Here is a 17,745-nt window from a genome sequence, read left to right as displayed (position 1 = left end):
CAGTATGGGAAAAAATGCAGAGACCAACCAGAGAGCAGAGCTGGTGTGTACAATGACAGCTGGTTCAGTCAGATGTCAGTTTTGAAATGCCTGGCATAGCCCCTCTGTCACTGTATCTCATGAGAAGCAGCGTTTCATCTCCACCTCACATGCTTACTATTAGTGACCTTACTGCTGGAGCAGGAGTCACATTCATTCACTCATTCACTTCACGTGCCACTATTTCTTGCTGTGCTTAGATGATAGTGTGTTAAGCCGCTGGCGCTGTTCTGCCGGCACAGGTCTCAAAGTACAGGAAAAAGATGATCACACCCAGAGCTCAAACTGTCAAGTTACAATTCTGGCTTAATTGTGGCACAAGATGTTCAAAAGGGAACTTTATATTTTACTAAACTAGGACACAGGAAACATGAGGTAGCCAATAACTTTAAAGATGCACTAGTGTGCTGTTTATTTAATCTGAAATATGACAGATACATTTCCTTTAATCCAGAATGAAGTAAAATGTTTGTTTGGTTATTTTTAGAAATAGTTGCAAAATGCAAATCAAAAACACTCATGGCCTGTTTATTGCACCCCCAGATCCTGTTGTGTACGTTTTTATTGTATTGTGTATGTTCGTGTAAAGCAGCTCTCGGCTGATTTCAGTTTTCAGCCTATAAACAACAGTAGAAACTAAATGTGCAACAGTCATGAGTTGCATCAGAAAGGATTACTCTTTCTTGCTGTTTGTAGGTGTAGTAGTTGTACGCAACCACCACATAGTTATATGTGAGTTTCTCAGCTACATATTCTTTAGGTAGCTAAGTTAAGCAAACATATTCTAACATAGCTAGCAGTTTCTTTTTTACTTGCTACTTGCTCGTATTGTGGTGTTTACTTATAGAAACATCTGCCGTAATCTGTATTTTTATATTAGCCATGGATCAAATGACTAATTGTAAATTATCTAGCACCCAACTGATATGCATTCGTCTTGGAAAATATTGATATTAGGGACAAAAACATTTTATTTTCTAAGCTTTTTTAAAGATCACTATTTGCTTGAAAAAGTCATTTTCTAAATATATTTAATGATGTATGGCCAATAGTAAACAAGGAAAAACTTAAACTGAATCAGGAATTGTGTATGGATGTTGGACATATAACTTATTTGCCACTGTGTAGAAGAAGTGAGGGTATTGGGCGTAAGGCCATCAGGTACAGAGGAAGACGAGTTGCTCCTTGTGAGCTGATGTGTATAAGTTTGCTAACAAGATATTACATGCTGATTATACAAAGGACATGGAAGGTGCTATCAGGTGTCAGTTTATATAAGCTGTATTATGATTTAGCTGCCATTTTCAATGTAGTATTCTTAAAGGCCCTTTTAAAATGCTTACGTTTCAGACATTTTCATCAATCCACTGATAACATTTCTACTATTTGATGGTATTGTTTTCTATATGAAAGTTAACCATGCCATCATCTAGCAAAAAAACGAACATCGATTTCCGTGTCAATGTTGCTTTAGAACCAGGAGATGGCACCAGAGCATCATACCTCCTGTCACCTACAAAAAATGTGGTTAAAGTGGTCATAGCTGCTGGTTTGCTGACAGAGCCTTTGTTGTTGCACTGACAACCTAGGTGAGCACACATGCACACATGGCAGCTGTTTGCAGCACTAAAGGGTTACTGGATGCATTTGTTCAAAACACATCTAATGCAACTTTAGAGTATCATATTACACATTAGTGCTGTCAGACTCAGATATCAGCGATAGCAGAATATTGCATCTGAGTTGTGTTTCAGTTGTGTTATCAGCCATTAATGCATGTCCTTTGCCAGCTGCGGTGGAGAAGAGGCTATCAGAGAGGGATTGAGTGTGTCGTTGGAGGGGTGGGGTTGGGCGGTGGGGGTGGTGGTGGTGTCAGACAGTCTCACCCACACTGCTTCACAGAACAGTCAGTACTGGCCTGAACAGCTGAGAACAGGGCAGGTCTCCTTCCTCCTCCTGCTGCTGCTGCGTGCTCCTGCGAAAGCCTCACATGGAGTCACATGTGACAGCCAAACACCAACAGCAGAATACACTGTGCTGGAGCTCAGAGAGCACAGGAGCTCCCACTGCAGGGCTGACAGACACACACAAGCTGAGGCACAAGGAAAACAGGAACACACAACGTGCGTGCTTATACAACTTTATTTGTCTGTTATTGTGAATGTGTAGTAAAGAGACATAAATAGATGTACTCTGATATGTATATACAGATGATATATATATATGGCTGAGCAACATTGTACCATATGTTCCTTCAGGGAAAATGCATTTTGCGTCCACATAGCGACACACAGGCTAGTTTGTTAGTGTGTAAGAAAGGTCACCACAGCTCCCTGGCTAATGTTGACAAGAGACTCATTGTTGAAGGGGGAATGTCAAAGCCAATCACACAGCTGCTTTGCTGTTACAGCTTGCACCGCTCACATGCAGAGACAGATAAGATCACTTCTGTTCAAAACTGTACTTGTGTAACCCACTTTGCACTCTCAGCTGCCGCTTGTCTCGCTTTTGCTTAAATAGTGTAACAGTGATCACACATGGAGGATGTTTGAAGAGACTAAAATGGGTAAAAATGCCCCTTTATAAAGAAAATATGTAAATTAAATCATATTAGTTTTAAAATGCTATATCTAGAGTACATAGCCATATTGTGAGTGTAGCAGCTTTCAGCCTTTCTGTTCCTATAGCAATGACGAGGCTGAGAAGAGAAGGCATGTGAATTATACATTGCGGTTCATCTCAGTACATGCTCTGTGTATGCAGGTTACTCTGCGTTATATTATAGATCACTTACAGACACATTTTTCAGTCTACATGTTGCACAGACAGCAACCTCTTGGAATCCAGGTTGTCGAAGCCCCACAGAGATATGATATCACCCCTGGAGAAGGGCCAGCATTAGGCAGCCGTACCATCGGCACAAGGCCAGGGCTTAACATTAGGGTGTCACAGGAAGTTCTCCGGTGACACCCCCCCCCCCCCCTGGAATGATACCACAGCACAGACAAAAGGATGACCGTTCATGCATCACATAAGGTGTCCCTGTTGTGATATTTTTGTAATCTGATGGCATTTCCTCAGCAGAGAAAGTGAGGATGGTCTCTTTAAGAGACGTTTGGCACAAAGTTAAGTTTAAAGCCCCTAATTCTAGTTTATATTCAAAAATGTTACCACTCACAGGAGGATTCTACACCAAAACAATGTTTTCTGCCAATGCGAGAGCAGTTTTCACAACACAACCATGTGCCTGGATTTACCTGCATCTTCTCACTGGTTTGGGTTAGGGTTAAGTCAACATTTGATTCAAAATGTGATACCTGCTGTGAGGTAGGGCTGTAGAGATTAAATCTGAGGAGGACAAATTCTCCATGAAATAAAATTAAAAAAAATCTTTCCAAGAATCCCTCTATATTCCGCTGAACTCACCTGCATCTAATGTGTGGCCGTCCTGTCTCCTGCTAAGTGAGGCATGTCCGTTGCTGTGAACACGTTTCTGAGGGAATGGTAAGAATGGAGCCCATTCACTGGTGTACTGATTGTGAAAGTATGTATTATATTATGCTATGTTTCTTCTATTTCAAAAAGATCTGTAAATGTCAGCTTTAGTCCAAACACGGGCAACTAGTAGCTACACATCAGGCGTATTATCTGACATGAGGTGTTAGATGTTAGGGGTTTACAGGTGGGGAGTTAGACCCATTTGTCTATTGTTATCTTTGCAGAAAAAAAGGAAAATCAAGCAACATTAGCAGTGAACTAGGTACCCATATTGACTGAAATTTTACACTGCATGTGCAAACCTCAAAGTCTATCATAAAATACGCCAGTACAGTGTTGACAATACAATGGTCATTGACAGTGAAGCAACCGTGATTCGTAGTCAAAGCATCATTACATAAGCATTTGGTAGCCAACTGCCCCAAGCTCCCCCTGGCTACTGAAGTGATTTGCTGATTAATTCACAATTTCACATTACCTTAAAGTTATTGACAGTTATTAAATATACCAACTTCCAAAGGATGTACAACCATAAACTATGACTAGTCAGCAACATTTCAGCAAAAATGTATTTTCCTTTAGGGACAAATAAGGCAGTTTATAGCATAATCGGATGTGACAATAATGATTTATGGAAATACTGTTGTTTAGTTTTTCCAACGTTTATATGTGTTTGGAATTTCTCTACTTTGGCTGTCCAAAAAGGAAGTATGATGTTATAATGAATTGCTTAAGAAATTATGGGCTTAAGCTGGGAAAGTCTGCACATTTAAACATTTTTAAAACTAGAAACATGACATAACTGCTTCAGACATATAAATGCACAAAGTAAAAAGATAAGTGAACCTGAATTCACATAAAGAAAAATGCATAGAGCCAAAGCCTGTGACATAAAAACTGTTAATAGGAGTTTTACTACTGCACGTGATGATGATGATGATGATGATGATGATGATGATGATGATGATGATGATGATGATGATGATGATGATGATGATGATGATGATGATGATGATGATAAAAACAAAAATACAGCTCCACTGCCTCCCTCTCAAGCCTCTAAAATAGAAACAGCTGGGCGATATTTGCCCCTGTGGCCATGGTGATGACTGTCAAGATATGACATCAGAGGCTATGTAAAAAGAAAAAAAAAGGAGCAAGCGTGCGCACATGTGACATTTCCAAGAGAAGTCGTGGAGTAAGAGAGAGAGAGAGAGAGAGAGAGAGAGAGAGAGAGAGAGAGAGAGAGAGAAAGCGAAAGAGAGAGAGATATCTATCTATCTATCTATCTATCTATCTATCTATCTATCTATCTATCTATCTATCTATCTATCTATCTATCTATCTATCTATCTATCTATCTATCTATCTATCTATCTATCTATCTATCTATCTATCTATCTATCTATCTATCTATCTATCTATCTATATATCTGTCTGTCTGTCTGTCTTTCTATCTGTACATCCATCCATGCAGATACGGATGTTACATAATCAAATGAATATATATATATATGTATATATATATATATATATATATATATATAATATTGCATATAATATTAAATTCTATATTTTATCTATGATATACTGTATATAATAGTTATTCTATATAAATTAATTCTAAATATATATTACTGAAATTATGTTGAGTGTATTGATTGGTTATAATTTTAACCTCTTTTACATTTTTTAAACGTTTGTTTATTGTGTGTAGTTTTACTTTAATTGAGTTCTTCTATCATGACTCCTGCGTATTTATCTGTCATGTTTGATACTGTAGTCAAGGAAGTATGAATCAGGAAAACAAGATAATCTCCAGGCAGCACGTGGGTCCAGTTGGCACCTGACATTATTACCTGAATTATTACCGGAAAGCAACAACGCACACACTCCGACACTACCTGATACTTCCTGCTGTGCCCAGGAAAACCGAGAGTGGTTATTAAAACGAGGCTTAAAATCCCTGAGATAGAATCCATGGGAAGGAAGGAGAATCTGGGGCACAGTTTCACACGCCTGAAGCTTTGTCAAACTCCGTCAGTATATTGCTGTATGTGGGCCATTGCTGGCACAGCTTGATTTAGGAAACGGGGCCACAAGAGCCAGTGGCAGAAACCTGAGAGGCTGCCAGAATGTAGGTTAACCATAATTTCAGTCAGACAACTCACGTTCAAATGTTTATTGCGACAGTAGAACAGGTTAGTGTTAGGCTCCGACTTAATTATTCCCCCGGATATGATTACATAGATATGATTGGAGTGATGACCAAATACTTATAACCCCCCTGAAGTAGCTCACAGGCGTCGCTCCACTTGTGTAACACAGACTCTGGAATGAAATCAAAGTAATATTTTACTCTCCCTGTTGTGTGATGGTACGAGCAGTGAAGAGGCGGGATCATCAGGCAGTGAATAATAAGTAATAAACCTGTTCTGTGGCGCATTATGTCACTTCTTCATTCTTATGACATGTGAATGGTATGATAAAGACATCAGGTTAGTCAAGTGGGTCATGCAGACTTTGATAAAGTGATTAAAGATATAATCAATCTGTATTTACACTGCATGCTAAACAAAAAAAAGGACCATTGCAGTGTTGTTCAAGTGAAATGTAAATTGTCCTCCAGCATGACTCATCTCCATCTCTGTGAGCGCAGCGTGACGAAGAGTCTGGACCAACCTCCGGACACACAACAGAGTCCTGCTGTGCGTGGTAGCAGCCAGCAAAGGGAACAGGAAACTCTAACTGTATTGCACAAATGTATTTTGGTCCCCACAGTGTGATTGTGCCATAAATAGGCCCGTAGCCTCACGTAGCACTTTGATCATGTGTTATGATGAGTAAGACACTCTGAGACCTCAGAGACTGAACATACCCTCAGGCTGCATGGAAAACTTACACACCCATCATTTATTCACAAAGTCCAAGTTTGGTTATATTTTGCTCTGTATCAATCCCTTCCTCTCTCCTCTGCTGTACATTCTCACTTGTGTTTATACCCACACAGGGCAGTTGAATAGAAAACACACACATGCACTGCACTGACCCCAGCCAAAGTGGGTCACACTCATCGTACACACTTCCACTCAGAGCTGAGGTCAGGACGAGCAGTCCCTCCTCCGGCCAGAGCCACAGACCCACAGGTATTTTGGTTTTAGTGCAGTTTTTGCTTTACTCCTCGCTGATGTGTGCCAACACAGGGGTCAAAGCTCAGGCTCAAGAGGGTTTGGTCTGGTCTGTCTGTCCGTTCATCGGTGGGTCCATCTCTTAATCTGACGCTCTGTTGATCTGCCCTTCTGTGCGCCAAGCGTCATGTCCATCCCAGTCGGGGACGCAGAGTAGCCTATGATTATCTTTAAAAGGAGAGACACTGGAATGTTAATCCAGCCGCTTTACTTTTTCTCAGACAGGAGACTTCCTGCAGCAACTCAGAGGTCAAAATGAGTGTGTGCATACATGTGCATTGATAAACTTCAGTTAGCTGACATTTGTTTATAAGAAATGGAGTAAAAGCGTGGAAGCAGAGAGGAGGATTTTTTTCTTTGAGCACAAGAGGCAGAGGCTTTTCACCCAAATCCATAATCCTGCCCATCTAAAGCTCCTCTTCGCCTCAGGGAGTTTTCCTGGAGTTTAGGAGTGTCAGAATAAAATCTTCATCACAGAGGAACACCAATGAGTCATATTACAGTAATGTAAGTTGAATACCAAGGAGTGTGTGTCACCTTTAATGGAGGTCTGAGCACCAGTTTCAAAAGAGGTTTAAAGGCCTTTTCTACAGACATGAAACAGTAGACTGTCTATGGAAACAAAGAAAGGCCATAAAATAGGAGACTTACAGACAACTTAACAATTAATTGTTAAATTCAACCACAGCTATTTAGTTGCGTTGAAACTATTTCCTCTTACTTTGGGGTCTTCTGCTCGCTTTGTCCACCCTCTAAGGTTAATTTGTTCCTTTTAATTTGAATAATGATAATAAAGGAAATGCCCCTCTAGCCCAATTACATGTGCCTCAAGTGGCAGTTCACATGTCCTTCCTCTTTTATAATTGTGCCAGATTTCCTTCTGATGATAATCACCAGCTGGATGTTTACATGTGATCTATTTACCACCATCATCACTGTTGGTAACAGTGCAGTGTGAGCACAACAGACAGGAATGTGTGGAGAGCAGCGTCAGTCATGATTCCTGCCTCTCGGTGTGTCACTGTCTGCGTCAAGACAGACAGGGGAGCTGCAGAGAGGATGCGATGCAAGAGGAATCCCCCCCTGTTCCCAAAGCTAGCAATAGCTCAGAGGATGTAGCATAGGAAATATTTTTGAGGTATGTGGTTGTCTCCTATTTGTACATGTTATTCTGGACGATGTTCAGTTGTTAAGATTAATTAATGAATTGTGTTGTGTTTGAATCTGTACAAACAATGTTACTGTTTCATGAGGTGAACCAGGTCCCTGTCAAACAGAAAGAGCTTGACAGCATGATTTTGAATCAAATGTTAAATGGTCACAATTCATCTCATAGCTGGTCGCCATTATTCCATACTTCCAACTCTTTTCATAAGTACTTATTTTACACGTCAATGGAGAAAATAAATGGGAAATTTACTTCATGAACCAGAGCCGTTCTGAAAGTGGACAGTCACTTAGGCGGGAAGTACCAAAGTACAAATACTTGGTTACAACACTTAAGTATATTTTGTAGGTATCTGTACTTTACTTGAATATGTATTTTTTGGACTTATGTATTTACTTTTGCTCCCTGCATTTTAACACAAATATCTGTACTATCGACTCCTAACATTGTCAAAACGGGCTTGTTAATTATGTTTTATTGTGGTTAATTATTATCATTTTCAACATCAAGACAGATTAAAACCTTAATGGACATTAACACAGAAAAGACGACCTACGTAGCGACGTAAAGCACGTATCAAGACGAAACAGACAAGAGAGGGAGAATCAATCGCAGAGAAGAGGATCAGCACAAATGTCCTTGACAGGGAGTAAATTATATGGAAGAGGGTAAAGAATTTGCCATCATCAGTTTTTCATGCTCACAAATATTTTCTTGCTTTGACCCCTGTTGTAGTAAATTGTTTTTATTTTATTTTAATTGAAGTAAGAGTGGTTCAAATAAATGGTCTTCAAACTGTATTAATGTGACATGAGTCTCAGTTTGCTTTGCACAAATAAAGCCGGAGGAAAACAAAGTGCATTTCAGAACCTGTACTTTTCTACTTTTACTTGAGTAAAGAGTTTGAATCAATACCAACACGTTGACTGGAGCCCTTTTTAACACAGGTATCTGCACTTGAGTACAGGTGGTGAGTACTTTTACCACCTCTGCTGATGTCCAACAGAAACTATCAGGAACTAACTTGTTTTACTGCCGGTTGTGCGCATGCGCGAGCTGTGCGTGGGGACCACAGTCTATGGTGGGGACGAGGGGTGAACTATCTTGCTTCTGCATGTTGTGTCTCTGGCAGCTCTCATGTACACACTAGTACAACTGTGTATCCTCACACACACTCACACACACACACGCACACTGCTCAGCTGCTCTGAGGACAGGACGATCAACCCGCGTCTCTCTCAGCTCCTCTGTTTATTATGCCTGAGTCCTGGACTTGGTGAGTAACTAACTGACTGATGGTTAATAATCAGCAGGAGATCGTTGTCTGATCACTTTGTGTTGACTTTGTGTGGGAAGCTGCTTTACTGTGGAATCTGGGAACTCGTGGACATTCAGCACCGATGTTTTAACTGTGGGTATTTCAGGTTCACGCGTTCTGTGGTGTTGTGTCACTAGAGACGGGAACGAGTTGTAGCGAGTCCGTGTTGTGGAGCAGCGGATGAAGTTAACTGTGGTTGAAATGAGACTGTGGCTGTAAAGACAGACAGGAGGGAGAGAGGAGAGAGGGAGACAGGAGGGAGAGAGGAGGGAAGGAGACAGGAGAGAGACAGGAGGGAGACAGGAGGGAGACAGGAGGGAGAAGGGAGACAGGAGGGGAGACAGGAGGAGAAGGGAGAGAGACAGGAGGGGAGACAGGAGGGAGAGAGACAGGAGAGAGAGGAGGGATACAGGAGGGAAGGAGACAGGAGAGAGAGAGGAGGGAGAGAAACAGGGGAGAGACAGGAGGGAGACAGGAGGGAGAGAGGAGGGAGAGATAAAGGAGGGAGAGAGACAGGGGAGAGACAGGAGGGAGACAAGAGGGAGAGAGGAGGGAGACAGGAGAGAGAGAGGAGGGAGATCGGAGGGAGAGAGACAGGGGAGAGACAGGAGGGAGAGAGGAGGGAGACATGAGAGAGAGAGGAGGGAGATAGACAGGGGAGAGAGACACAGGAGGGAGAGAGCCAGGAGGGAGACAGGAGAGAGAGAGGAGGGGATACAGGAGAGAGACAGGAGGGAGGGAGGGAGACGGGAGAGAGACTGTAGGCAGACAGGGGGGAGACAGGAGGGAGACAGGATGGGAGACAGGAGGGAGAAAGGAGGAAGACAAGATGGAGAGAGGAGGGATACAGGAGACAGGAGGCAGTCAGCAGGGAGGGAGGAGAGAGACATGAGAGAGACAGGAGGGAGAAGGAGGGAGGGAGACAGTCAGGAGGCAGGAGGAAGACAGTTAGGAGGGAGACAGGAGGGAGACATACGACAAACAGGAAACTCCCTCTCTCCTGTTTTTCTCCGCACCTACCTGTTTAAGAGGAGACCCGCTGGGTTTCTCTACCATTTTGTTAGGTTCAACTTTACAATGTAAAGTGATTTAAGATAAAGTATGTTACGATTTGGCGCCATTCAAATAACGATGTCTTGAACCTAATTGAATTGAAGAGGACTCTGCTCTCCTCCAATCAAACCACTAGGTGTGACACTCCTATGGGGATTTAAAGATTGAACGAAAAAAGGACAGATGTATCATGTTAAACATATTTTGCACTCATTTCCCTCATAAAATAAGATAAGGTAAAATGAGATAATCCTTTATTAGTCCCACAATGGGGAAATTGGTGAAACAGTAGCAAAGAGGACAGTCAAAAAATAGACCAAAGTACTGAAAGGTAAAAATGCAATCAGCATGAAATACAAAAGAATGATAGAATATGAGTAATATATACATTGTTAACAGATTGCACATTGCACAAGACGCCTATTGTTACTTACTCCAGTATATTAATGCAGTATAACCCCACCACTACCTCCTGGTTCACGTGAACGCGCACGTGCACCAAGTGCTGCTGCTGCTGCTGCTGCTGCTGCTGCTGCTGCTTTGAACCTTTAAATTATTGATGTGGTCTCTGGGTACCCACATGCACAGTAGAGTCTCTCTGCTCTTGTCAGATATTACATGTAATACATGTGATGTAATTGGGACAAGAGACGGCCACTGCGGTGGAGAGCTAATTAGAAATGCTGTCATTTTATTTTTAGGAACGCTGAAGAGTAGCGCGGATGTGTTTTCAGTGCAGATAAATCCCTTTACACCTCACTGTCTCCGCAGCGCAGGCTTCTACTGTGTAAACTGTGAAATGGCACATAAGCTGTCTCTTGTTTCACCTCTTCTTTGCTGATAGATCCAGGAAGTTGCTCACTCAGACTGCACACACACACACACACACACACACACACACACACACACACACACACACACACACACACACACACACACACACACACACACACACACACACAAACAAACACACATACACACACACACACACGCACACAGCCTCATTGCTTTTTAAGTATTTGCTTACTACAGATTATCAGAAACCCGCTTGTCTTGTAGATGCCTGTGTATTAGTGCCAGAGTACAGGCTGTCTTGTGCAAACACAAATGGCAGCCACTGGTTCATACCGCTTCCTCCTGACCAGGAGAAATGTCACTGGTCACCTGGCGTGCTCTTTCTTCATTTGGAAAATGCACAAGCTGTACTGTTTTTTCCGTGGCTCATGTTAAGTTGAGCGTTCTCTTCCCTTCTCTCAGGGACTTAACAGAGGGTCAGTCTGAATCCTGGTCAGCTGCTTGTATTACTGTTGCCTATATTGGAATGAGTCCACACAGATTTGTCAGTTCCAATGAAAAATCTAAACCAAACTAGAGCTGAATTGATTAGGCGATCGACAGGAACTAAAATACCAAGAAATGTGGTACAACAACTTTTTAATTCATTTTTCAGGCAAAATGCCACAAGCTCTAATTCCAGCTTCCAAAATCTTTATTCTTATTCCCATACGTTACTGTGATATTTATCTTTGTGTTTTGGATCACATTTGAAAAAGGTTATACTAGACTAATAACAGTTTCTTTTGGCTTAGATTTTCTTTGACTAAGTAACTTTCAGCAGTCCTGGTTAGCTTTCCAACCCTGAAAATGACTCTTCTTCGGATTTATTTTCCCTGTACATATCCAAAAATAGCAGCCAGTTGAACCATTGCACCTCCCAGCCCTCAGCATATAGCCATTGGACGGTCTGTTTCCACATATTCGTCACAAAAAAAACTTGAGGAATCATTGGAATGTTAATTACTCTACAGGGGAAAGAAAAAGAGCTGTTGATTTTTTTTCCTGTTCTCAAGTGCTCAGCTGGTTGAATGTGAAAGCAGGATTTCAGCTCACACTTGCACACTCATGAAACTTCAGTTTGTAGGATAATGACTATCAAGATGTAATTAGCCTAAACAAACTTGTGGCCCGAAACCGGCTCGACCAGCAGAGCTGCGGCTTTCAAGTGGAAAGATCTGTCATTCCTCCGGTTGTCATTTTCAATAGATGTTTTATTGGACTGAGTCCAGACTTGTTCCTGTGTTACTTACTAATTTGTTATGCATTATCAATTTGTTGATCTGTTTAATGTTTCATTTTATGATCTTGCTGCCTGGATAGAGACACACTATGTCAGACTTCTATAAATTTTGCCTCTTAAAATATTGATCTATGGATTTATCACTATATAATATGTTAAATGTCTAAACCTTTTGTCTTTGTGTCCTTGCAGAATGTTTATCAACCACCACAGCCAAACAATGAGAGGCATACTTAAGAGGAAGTATGCCGAGGTGGATGACAACCCCTCCTCCTCCTCCTCCTCCTCCTCTCCTCTGTCCACCCTCTCCTCCCCTACCAACTCGGAGTGGGAGTCCGACGGGGAGAGCAGCTCCTCCAACAACCAGGATTTCACCCCTCATAGATTGTCTTCCCTAACCAGTCCACCCAGTAAGTCCCCACACCAACAGCTGCTGTCCCACCCCCCCTTTCAAATAATGCAAAAACCTCTTCCTTATCTGGCCTTCTCCCATCAGTGTTTAATAGGAGTGTCTCTTATCGCCCTGCAGCAGCACCGTGATGACTCGCTGATATGAAAATGCTAACCTAAGGGGCAGTTCTAGATAATGCGCCAAGAATTACTTGTCTCTGGCCTGTCTGTCCAGTGGCTAGGAAGATCATTTGCCTGGGCGATGGAGCATTGTGGAATTGATTTGAATAGCAAGCTCCCTTTAAAGAACTCATATCAAATGGCCTGATACTGATATCACAAAGCCGCACACAAGGGCTGCAATGACAAAATACTCTGCAGGTATTGTTGTGCACTCTGAGTGTGGTACAGTTTCAGTTTTGTTTGTTTGAGTTACCAGGACTCACAACCGGTGCAAACAGTGCCCCAGTGTGGAGCAGTTCGGACAGACAGAGCAGCTGAGACAAGATTAGTCAGCTGCTCTCTGCTGTTTACTGACCTTTGCAACGTGAGTTCAGCCTCAGTAATATGTGAAGGTTGGGCAGTTTGTTGAAGACAAACTGTTAAACCAAAACAGTAACCTGGTGGATATTAACAACTGAATCAGCAGAAAGAGTCTGATTACGTTCTGGTAAACCTCCAAAGAAGAGCAGGTCTACCCTGGTTCAATCCGGTTGATCAGTCCATTAGAAGGCTGTTTTTCAGTCTTTCTTTTCCTCAAACAGGTTCAACTATTCACCAAACCCAAGTGACTCTAGTGAAGTAACTAGTGTGTCACCTAGTGGCCATATGTGCGTCATAATTCTTTCACACATTAACTACTGCACGACAGGTGAATCACATCACAACCTGAACAAATAAAAATGTTATTGGATTTTAAAAAATCGAAATGACAACATTTCAAATGAATACGCTATTTAAATTTGGAAAACATGATTCATCTTGAAATGGTGCGTAGAATTTTGCACGGTTTAGCCCCCTCTCCACTCATTGAATACATTAAACCAAATCAGAAGTCATTTACCAGAGCCACTGCCAGAGGGGATTGTAAAATACCATATAGTAGCTTTGCACAGTAAGCCTTTTCTTATCTAGCAGCTCACACCTGGAGCACCATAGCTGAAGAACCGAGGAACACAACACCTATAAACTTCTACTTAAAACAGTGGTTATTGGACACTCATACAGGTCATCATCTGGAATCGTGGTTCATTTATGTCATTGTGAAAACAAGCCTGTACTTACATGTTGGACTCAAGTACAGATGTTTCTGAAGCCTCCTACTATGACTTTCAGCTACGACAATAATTACTTGTACAACATTGATAGATTCAATGTAGAAAAAAATCATGATCTGTTTTAGTTTGTTTCTGATTAAATGATTATGCTTTAACCTTTCAAAGTAGCAGATGATGAATCCTGACAGTACACTTTTTCTGATAATTTGTATCTTTCTTCTTACCCAACCAGTGTGCTCCATCCTGAAGAGGCCGAAGCTCGGGGGTTCACAGAGCAATGTGCGCTTTGACCGGGTGACAGTGTTCAGTTTCCCACGCTGCCAGGGCTTCACCAGTGTGCCCAGGCGAGGAGGTGCCACCCTGGGGATGGTGCGGACGCACAGCACTCTACAAAGCTACACCGTGGCTGAGCATGCACTGGAGCAACGGCACAGACGTAGAGAGAGGCTCCGAGAAAAACGAATAGAAGAGAGGTTCAAGGCATTAAAGCACACAGTAAGTGCACCACCTTTTTACATTAGTTTGTATTAGAAGGCTCATCTATGCTGCAGTCTTCTCACTGGACCTGCTGTTTTGATTCCAGCTGATCACCAGCGGAGCCATGGAACAAGAGGAAGCAGACAGGCTGACTGTGGATCAAATCCCAGAGGAAGACAGCGACATCCACATCAGTGATGCAGAGCTCAAGGACGGAGGTTTCCTTCAGCCGTACTCCTCCAAACAGCGGCAGGCGCTCCTCCAGGCGGCGGGGGTGAAGCGCGTCGACAGGGAGGAGAAGAGACAGCTTCACTTCCTGCGTCTTTCTAGAGAGGCGTGTGGATGTGACTGTCAGGGCTTCTGTGAGCCAGAAACCTGTGCGTGCAGTCTAGCAGGAATCAAGTGCCAGGTACGACTTAGATATACACATTGGTTTCTTGCAGTGAGGAGGATTTGATGTTTTCTGCACCTGAAATCTGGACAAATGATACCTCTGTTACATTAAAACTAGCAGGTTTTTAAAAAACAATATGTTTTTATGTAACTGAGCATGTTTTGGTTGGTGTGGGTCTGTTTGCTTTCATTCTAAGAGAAGCAGCAACTAGAGTGACTGGATTTGGATATTATTGGATATTCACATCTTTTAGTTATCTATTCCAAACCTTTTTTACTTTACTTTTAGTGTTTTGGCCATTTATCCATTACTTTATATCTTGTTATGCTAAACTAAAATCTTAATTTAATTTCTGACTAAATATACATTTTGTGGTGTAATATTGCATAAACTGTCAATTTATTTGATCCAAATCGCAGTTTAAAACGTATTTTACCGTACCGAAACCTGATTTTGCCTAATCAGTCACACGTTTTTATATATTTACTTATTCTTCCATGACTCTGTTATTATTTGTTTTCATGTATTTTCACTGGTGTTTGTGTTATTATTTTAATTTTTTGGAGAAGCGCTGTACAAATAAAGATATTATTACTTTAATCACCCATCCCACTAGAATATTTTTTTTTTCTAGGAGTTTACTTTTTTTTTTAACTTTATAGTGTCAGTTAACGTTGGATTTATCAACAAAAATCACAATTCACAGGCATCTGTTTTGCATCATTTAATATTGTGTGCATTAAAGTACCCACAACAATATTTTATTTACACATACAGGTGGACCGTTTGAACTTCCCATGTGGCTGCAGTAAAGACGGCTGTGGAAACACTCATGGACGCACTGAGTTTGACTCCAGACGCGTGCAGACCCATTACATCCACACTGGTATGAGGCTCGAGCTGGAGAGATGCCTGCCCGAATCAACACTGTGCCGAGAGGACCAGGCGGAGCTTCCAGAGGACCTAGTGGAGTACGAGGACCAGGGCGAGGCTTGTGCAGTGCAGAGTCCACAGGAAAAGAGCTGCCCCTTTGGGTTCACCATGGAGGAAGACGGCCTTCCTCTCACTCTGCCACCCACCCCTTCCTTCCCTTTCATCCCGGAGCGGTTAGTCGTGGAGGAGAACAGCTGCAGCAGTGACATGACCGAATCCTCCTGCACCTCCTCTGACTCCGACGCCGGAGGACGCCTCACTGGGAGTCAGAGTCACACTAAGACATATCCCTGTTCCCTTAGTATCTGTGACTCTGAAAACAATAACTACTCTCTGTGCAATCAGCTGAGGCACACAGGGGAACCACTGACACAGCACAGCGGCAACATGGCCACACACAGCACATCTACTGACTGTACGGGACCACTTGCAACAATCACACTCACAGACAATGTAAGCAGGGCCTCGCTGACAGATTACCTCGACGAAAACGCAAACCAAGCCACAGACTTCTTTAACAACGATTCTCTCGAGGACTTCCCCAACACGCCCTCCCCCACCCTGGACTTTTCCTCAGGGAGGTACATGGACCTGAGTCTGTCCTCCGACTCCGACCTGGAGTTCTTCGGCAGCGACTACCCCTCTGGACTGCTGCACAGCTCCTTTAAAGGATACAGACACCCCGACAGCATTTGCAGCCTACAGCTGTTCAGCTCTGTGAATCTCCCACAGTACGAGTCGAGCACCTACCTCCTGGAGTCTCTGATCGGCCTGACTGAACCGAGCCCAGATCAGGTTTACTCAGTCACAGAAAATCAGCTTTTTTAGGCAATAGGAAACTCTAAATATTAAAATAATCTATGTGAGAGAATTTTATGTACAGAGCACTGCTTTTATATATTTGTAAGAATATTTCAATGTACAAAGAATGATTTATAAAATATTTTTTTCCAAGTTAGATATTTTCTCTATTGCCTAAAAATGATTGCCTTTGTTTCAGAGAAACTACACATAAATAATCTAATATATGTTCTGTTTTTTATTTTATTTAATTTAATAAATCTATCAAATGAAATGATATTAATATCTTCCATGGCCACTTAGAATATTGGTGAATATTCAATGAATGAAGGGTGCACATTAATTTTCAAAGTTAATCTTACGCAAAGTTACCAAAGGGTCAAGGCAGAGATACGATTTCAAGACCATATTTCTCAAGATATCATTAAAATCATATGTATTGTAATCGGCTGTTTGCCGTGGTGCAAACAGGGTTATCCACTTTGACTATAGTGGTTCCAGCCTTTATTTTGTGAATTAGTTTAAATAACTGCCACGTCACATTGTGTTAAGAGTCCCTGTATTGCAGTAATAAAAGGAAACTTTTATATTTATTTCTACCCTGATTTCAGATTTGTTTGATGAGTGGTGATTTTGTATCTTCATGTCTTAGGTGAGGAAACTAATACTGCACAGACATTAACACACATAACAAATATGAATGGAATCAGTTCAGTCTTCGGCATCTAACTCAGTCACAAGGTTTGGAAAGTGCAACAAAACATTACTGATTTTTCCATGGGTAAAAGTTCCATGACACTCACAAACAAAAACAAAGTAATTCTCAGCAGAGGTGCAGCTGATTCAAGCAACAGAAGTGATGCTCGACCGACCTGACCCGCTCTCCGTCTGACGCATCACCCTGCTTTCACACCTGGCATTTATATGTACAGCACCAGCACCATTAATAATTAGGGAGGCCACATCGACACTCCCACAATGCATTTAGACAGGATATTTACAATTCAGCCTGACCAATACTTGCACTTTCAAAATACAAATTATTGATCCTTAATACAGATGAAATAAAACGCAGAATAAACAGAAGACTGGATGCAGTGCAGGTGCAGCATGTCTAATATTGTTGATAATA

The 17,745-nt window shown here is 41.9% G+C and overlaps 1 protein-coding gene across 1 annotated transcript; it reads left to right on the top strand.

The window, feature by feature from the left end:
• Positions 1–9,077: 9,077 nt before the first annotated feature.
• LOC133017890 (cysteine/serine-rich nuclear protein 1-like) lies at positions 9,078–17,206 on the top strand. The gene is made up of 5 exons (XM_061084136.1): positions 9,078–9,169; positions 12,534–12,751; positions 14,241–14,503; positions 14,592–14,894; positions 15,657–17,206. Exons 2-5 carry the CDS (start codon positions 12,535–12,537, stop codon positions 16,638–16,640), a joined length of 1,767 nt encoding a protein of 588 aa, XP_060940119.1. The 5' UTR covers positions 9,078–9,169; position 12,534; the 3' UTR covers positions 16,641–17,206.
• Positions 17,207–17,745: the final 539 nt, after the last annotated feature.

This window comes from Limanda limanda, chromosome 13, assembly GCF_963576545.1.
Source record: "Limanda limanda chromosome 13, fLimLim1.1, whole genome shotgun sequence".
Taxonomy (NCBI): Eukaryota; Metazoa; Chordata; class Actinopteri; order Pleuronectiformes; family Pleuronectidae; genus Limanda; species Limanda limanda.
Note: the sequence above shows the minus strand (reverse complement) of the source record. Positions and strands in the feature narration are given on the sequence as shown.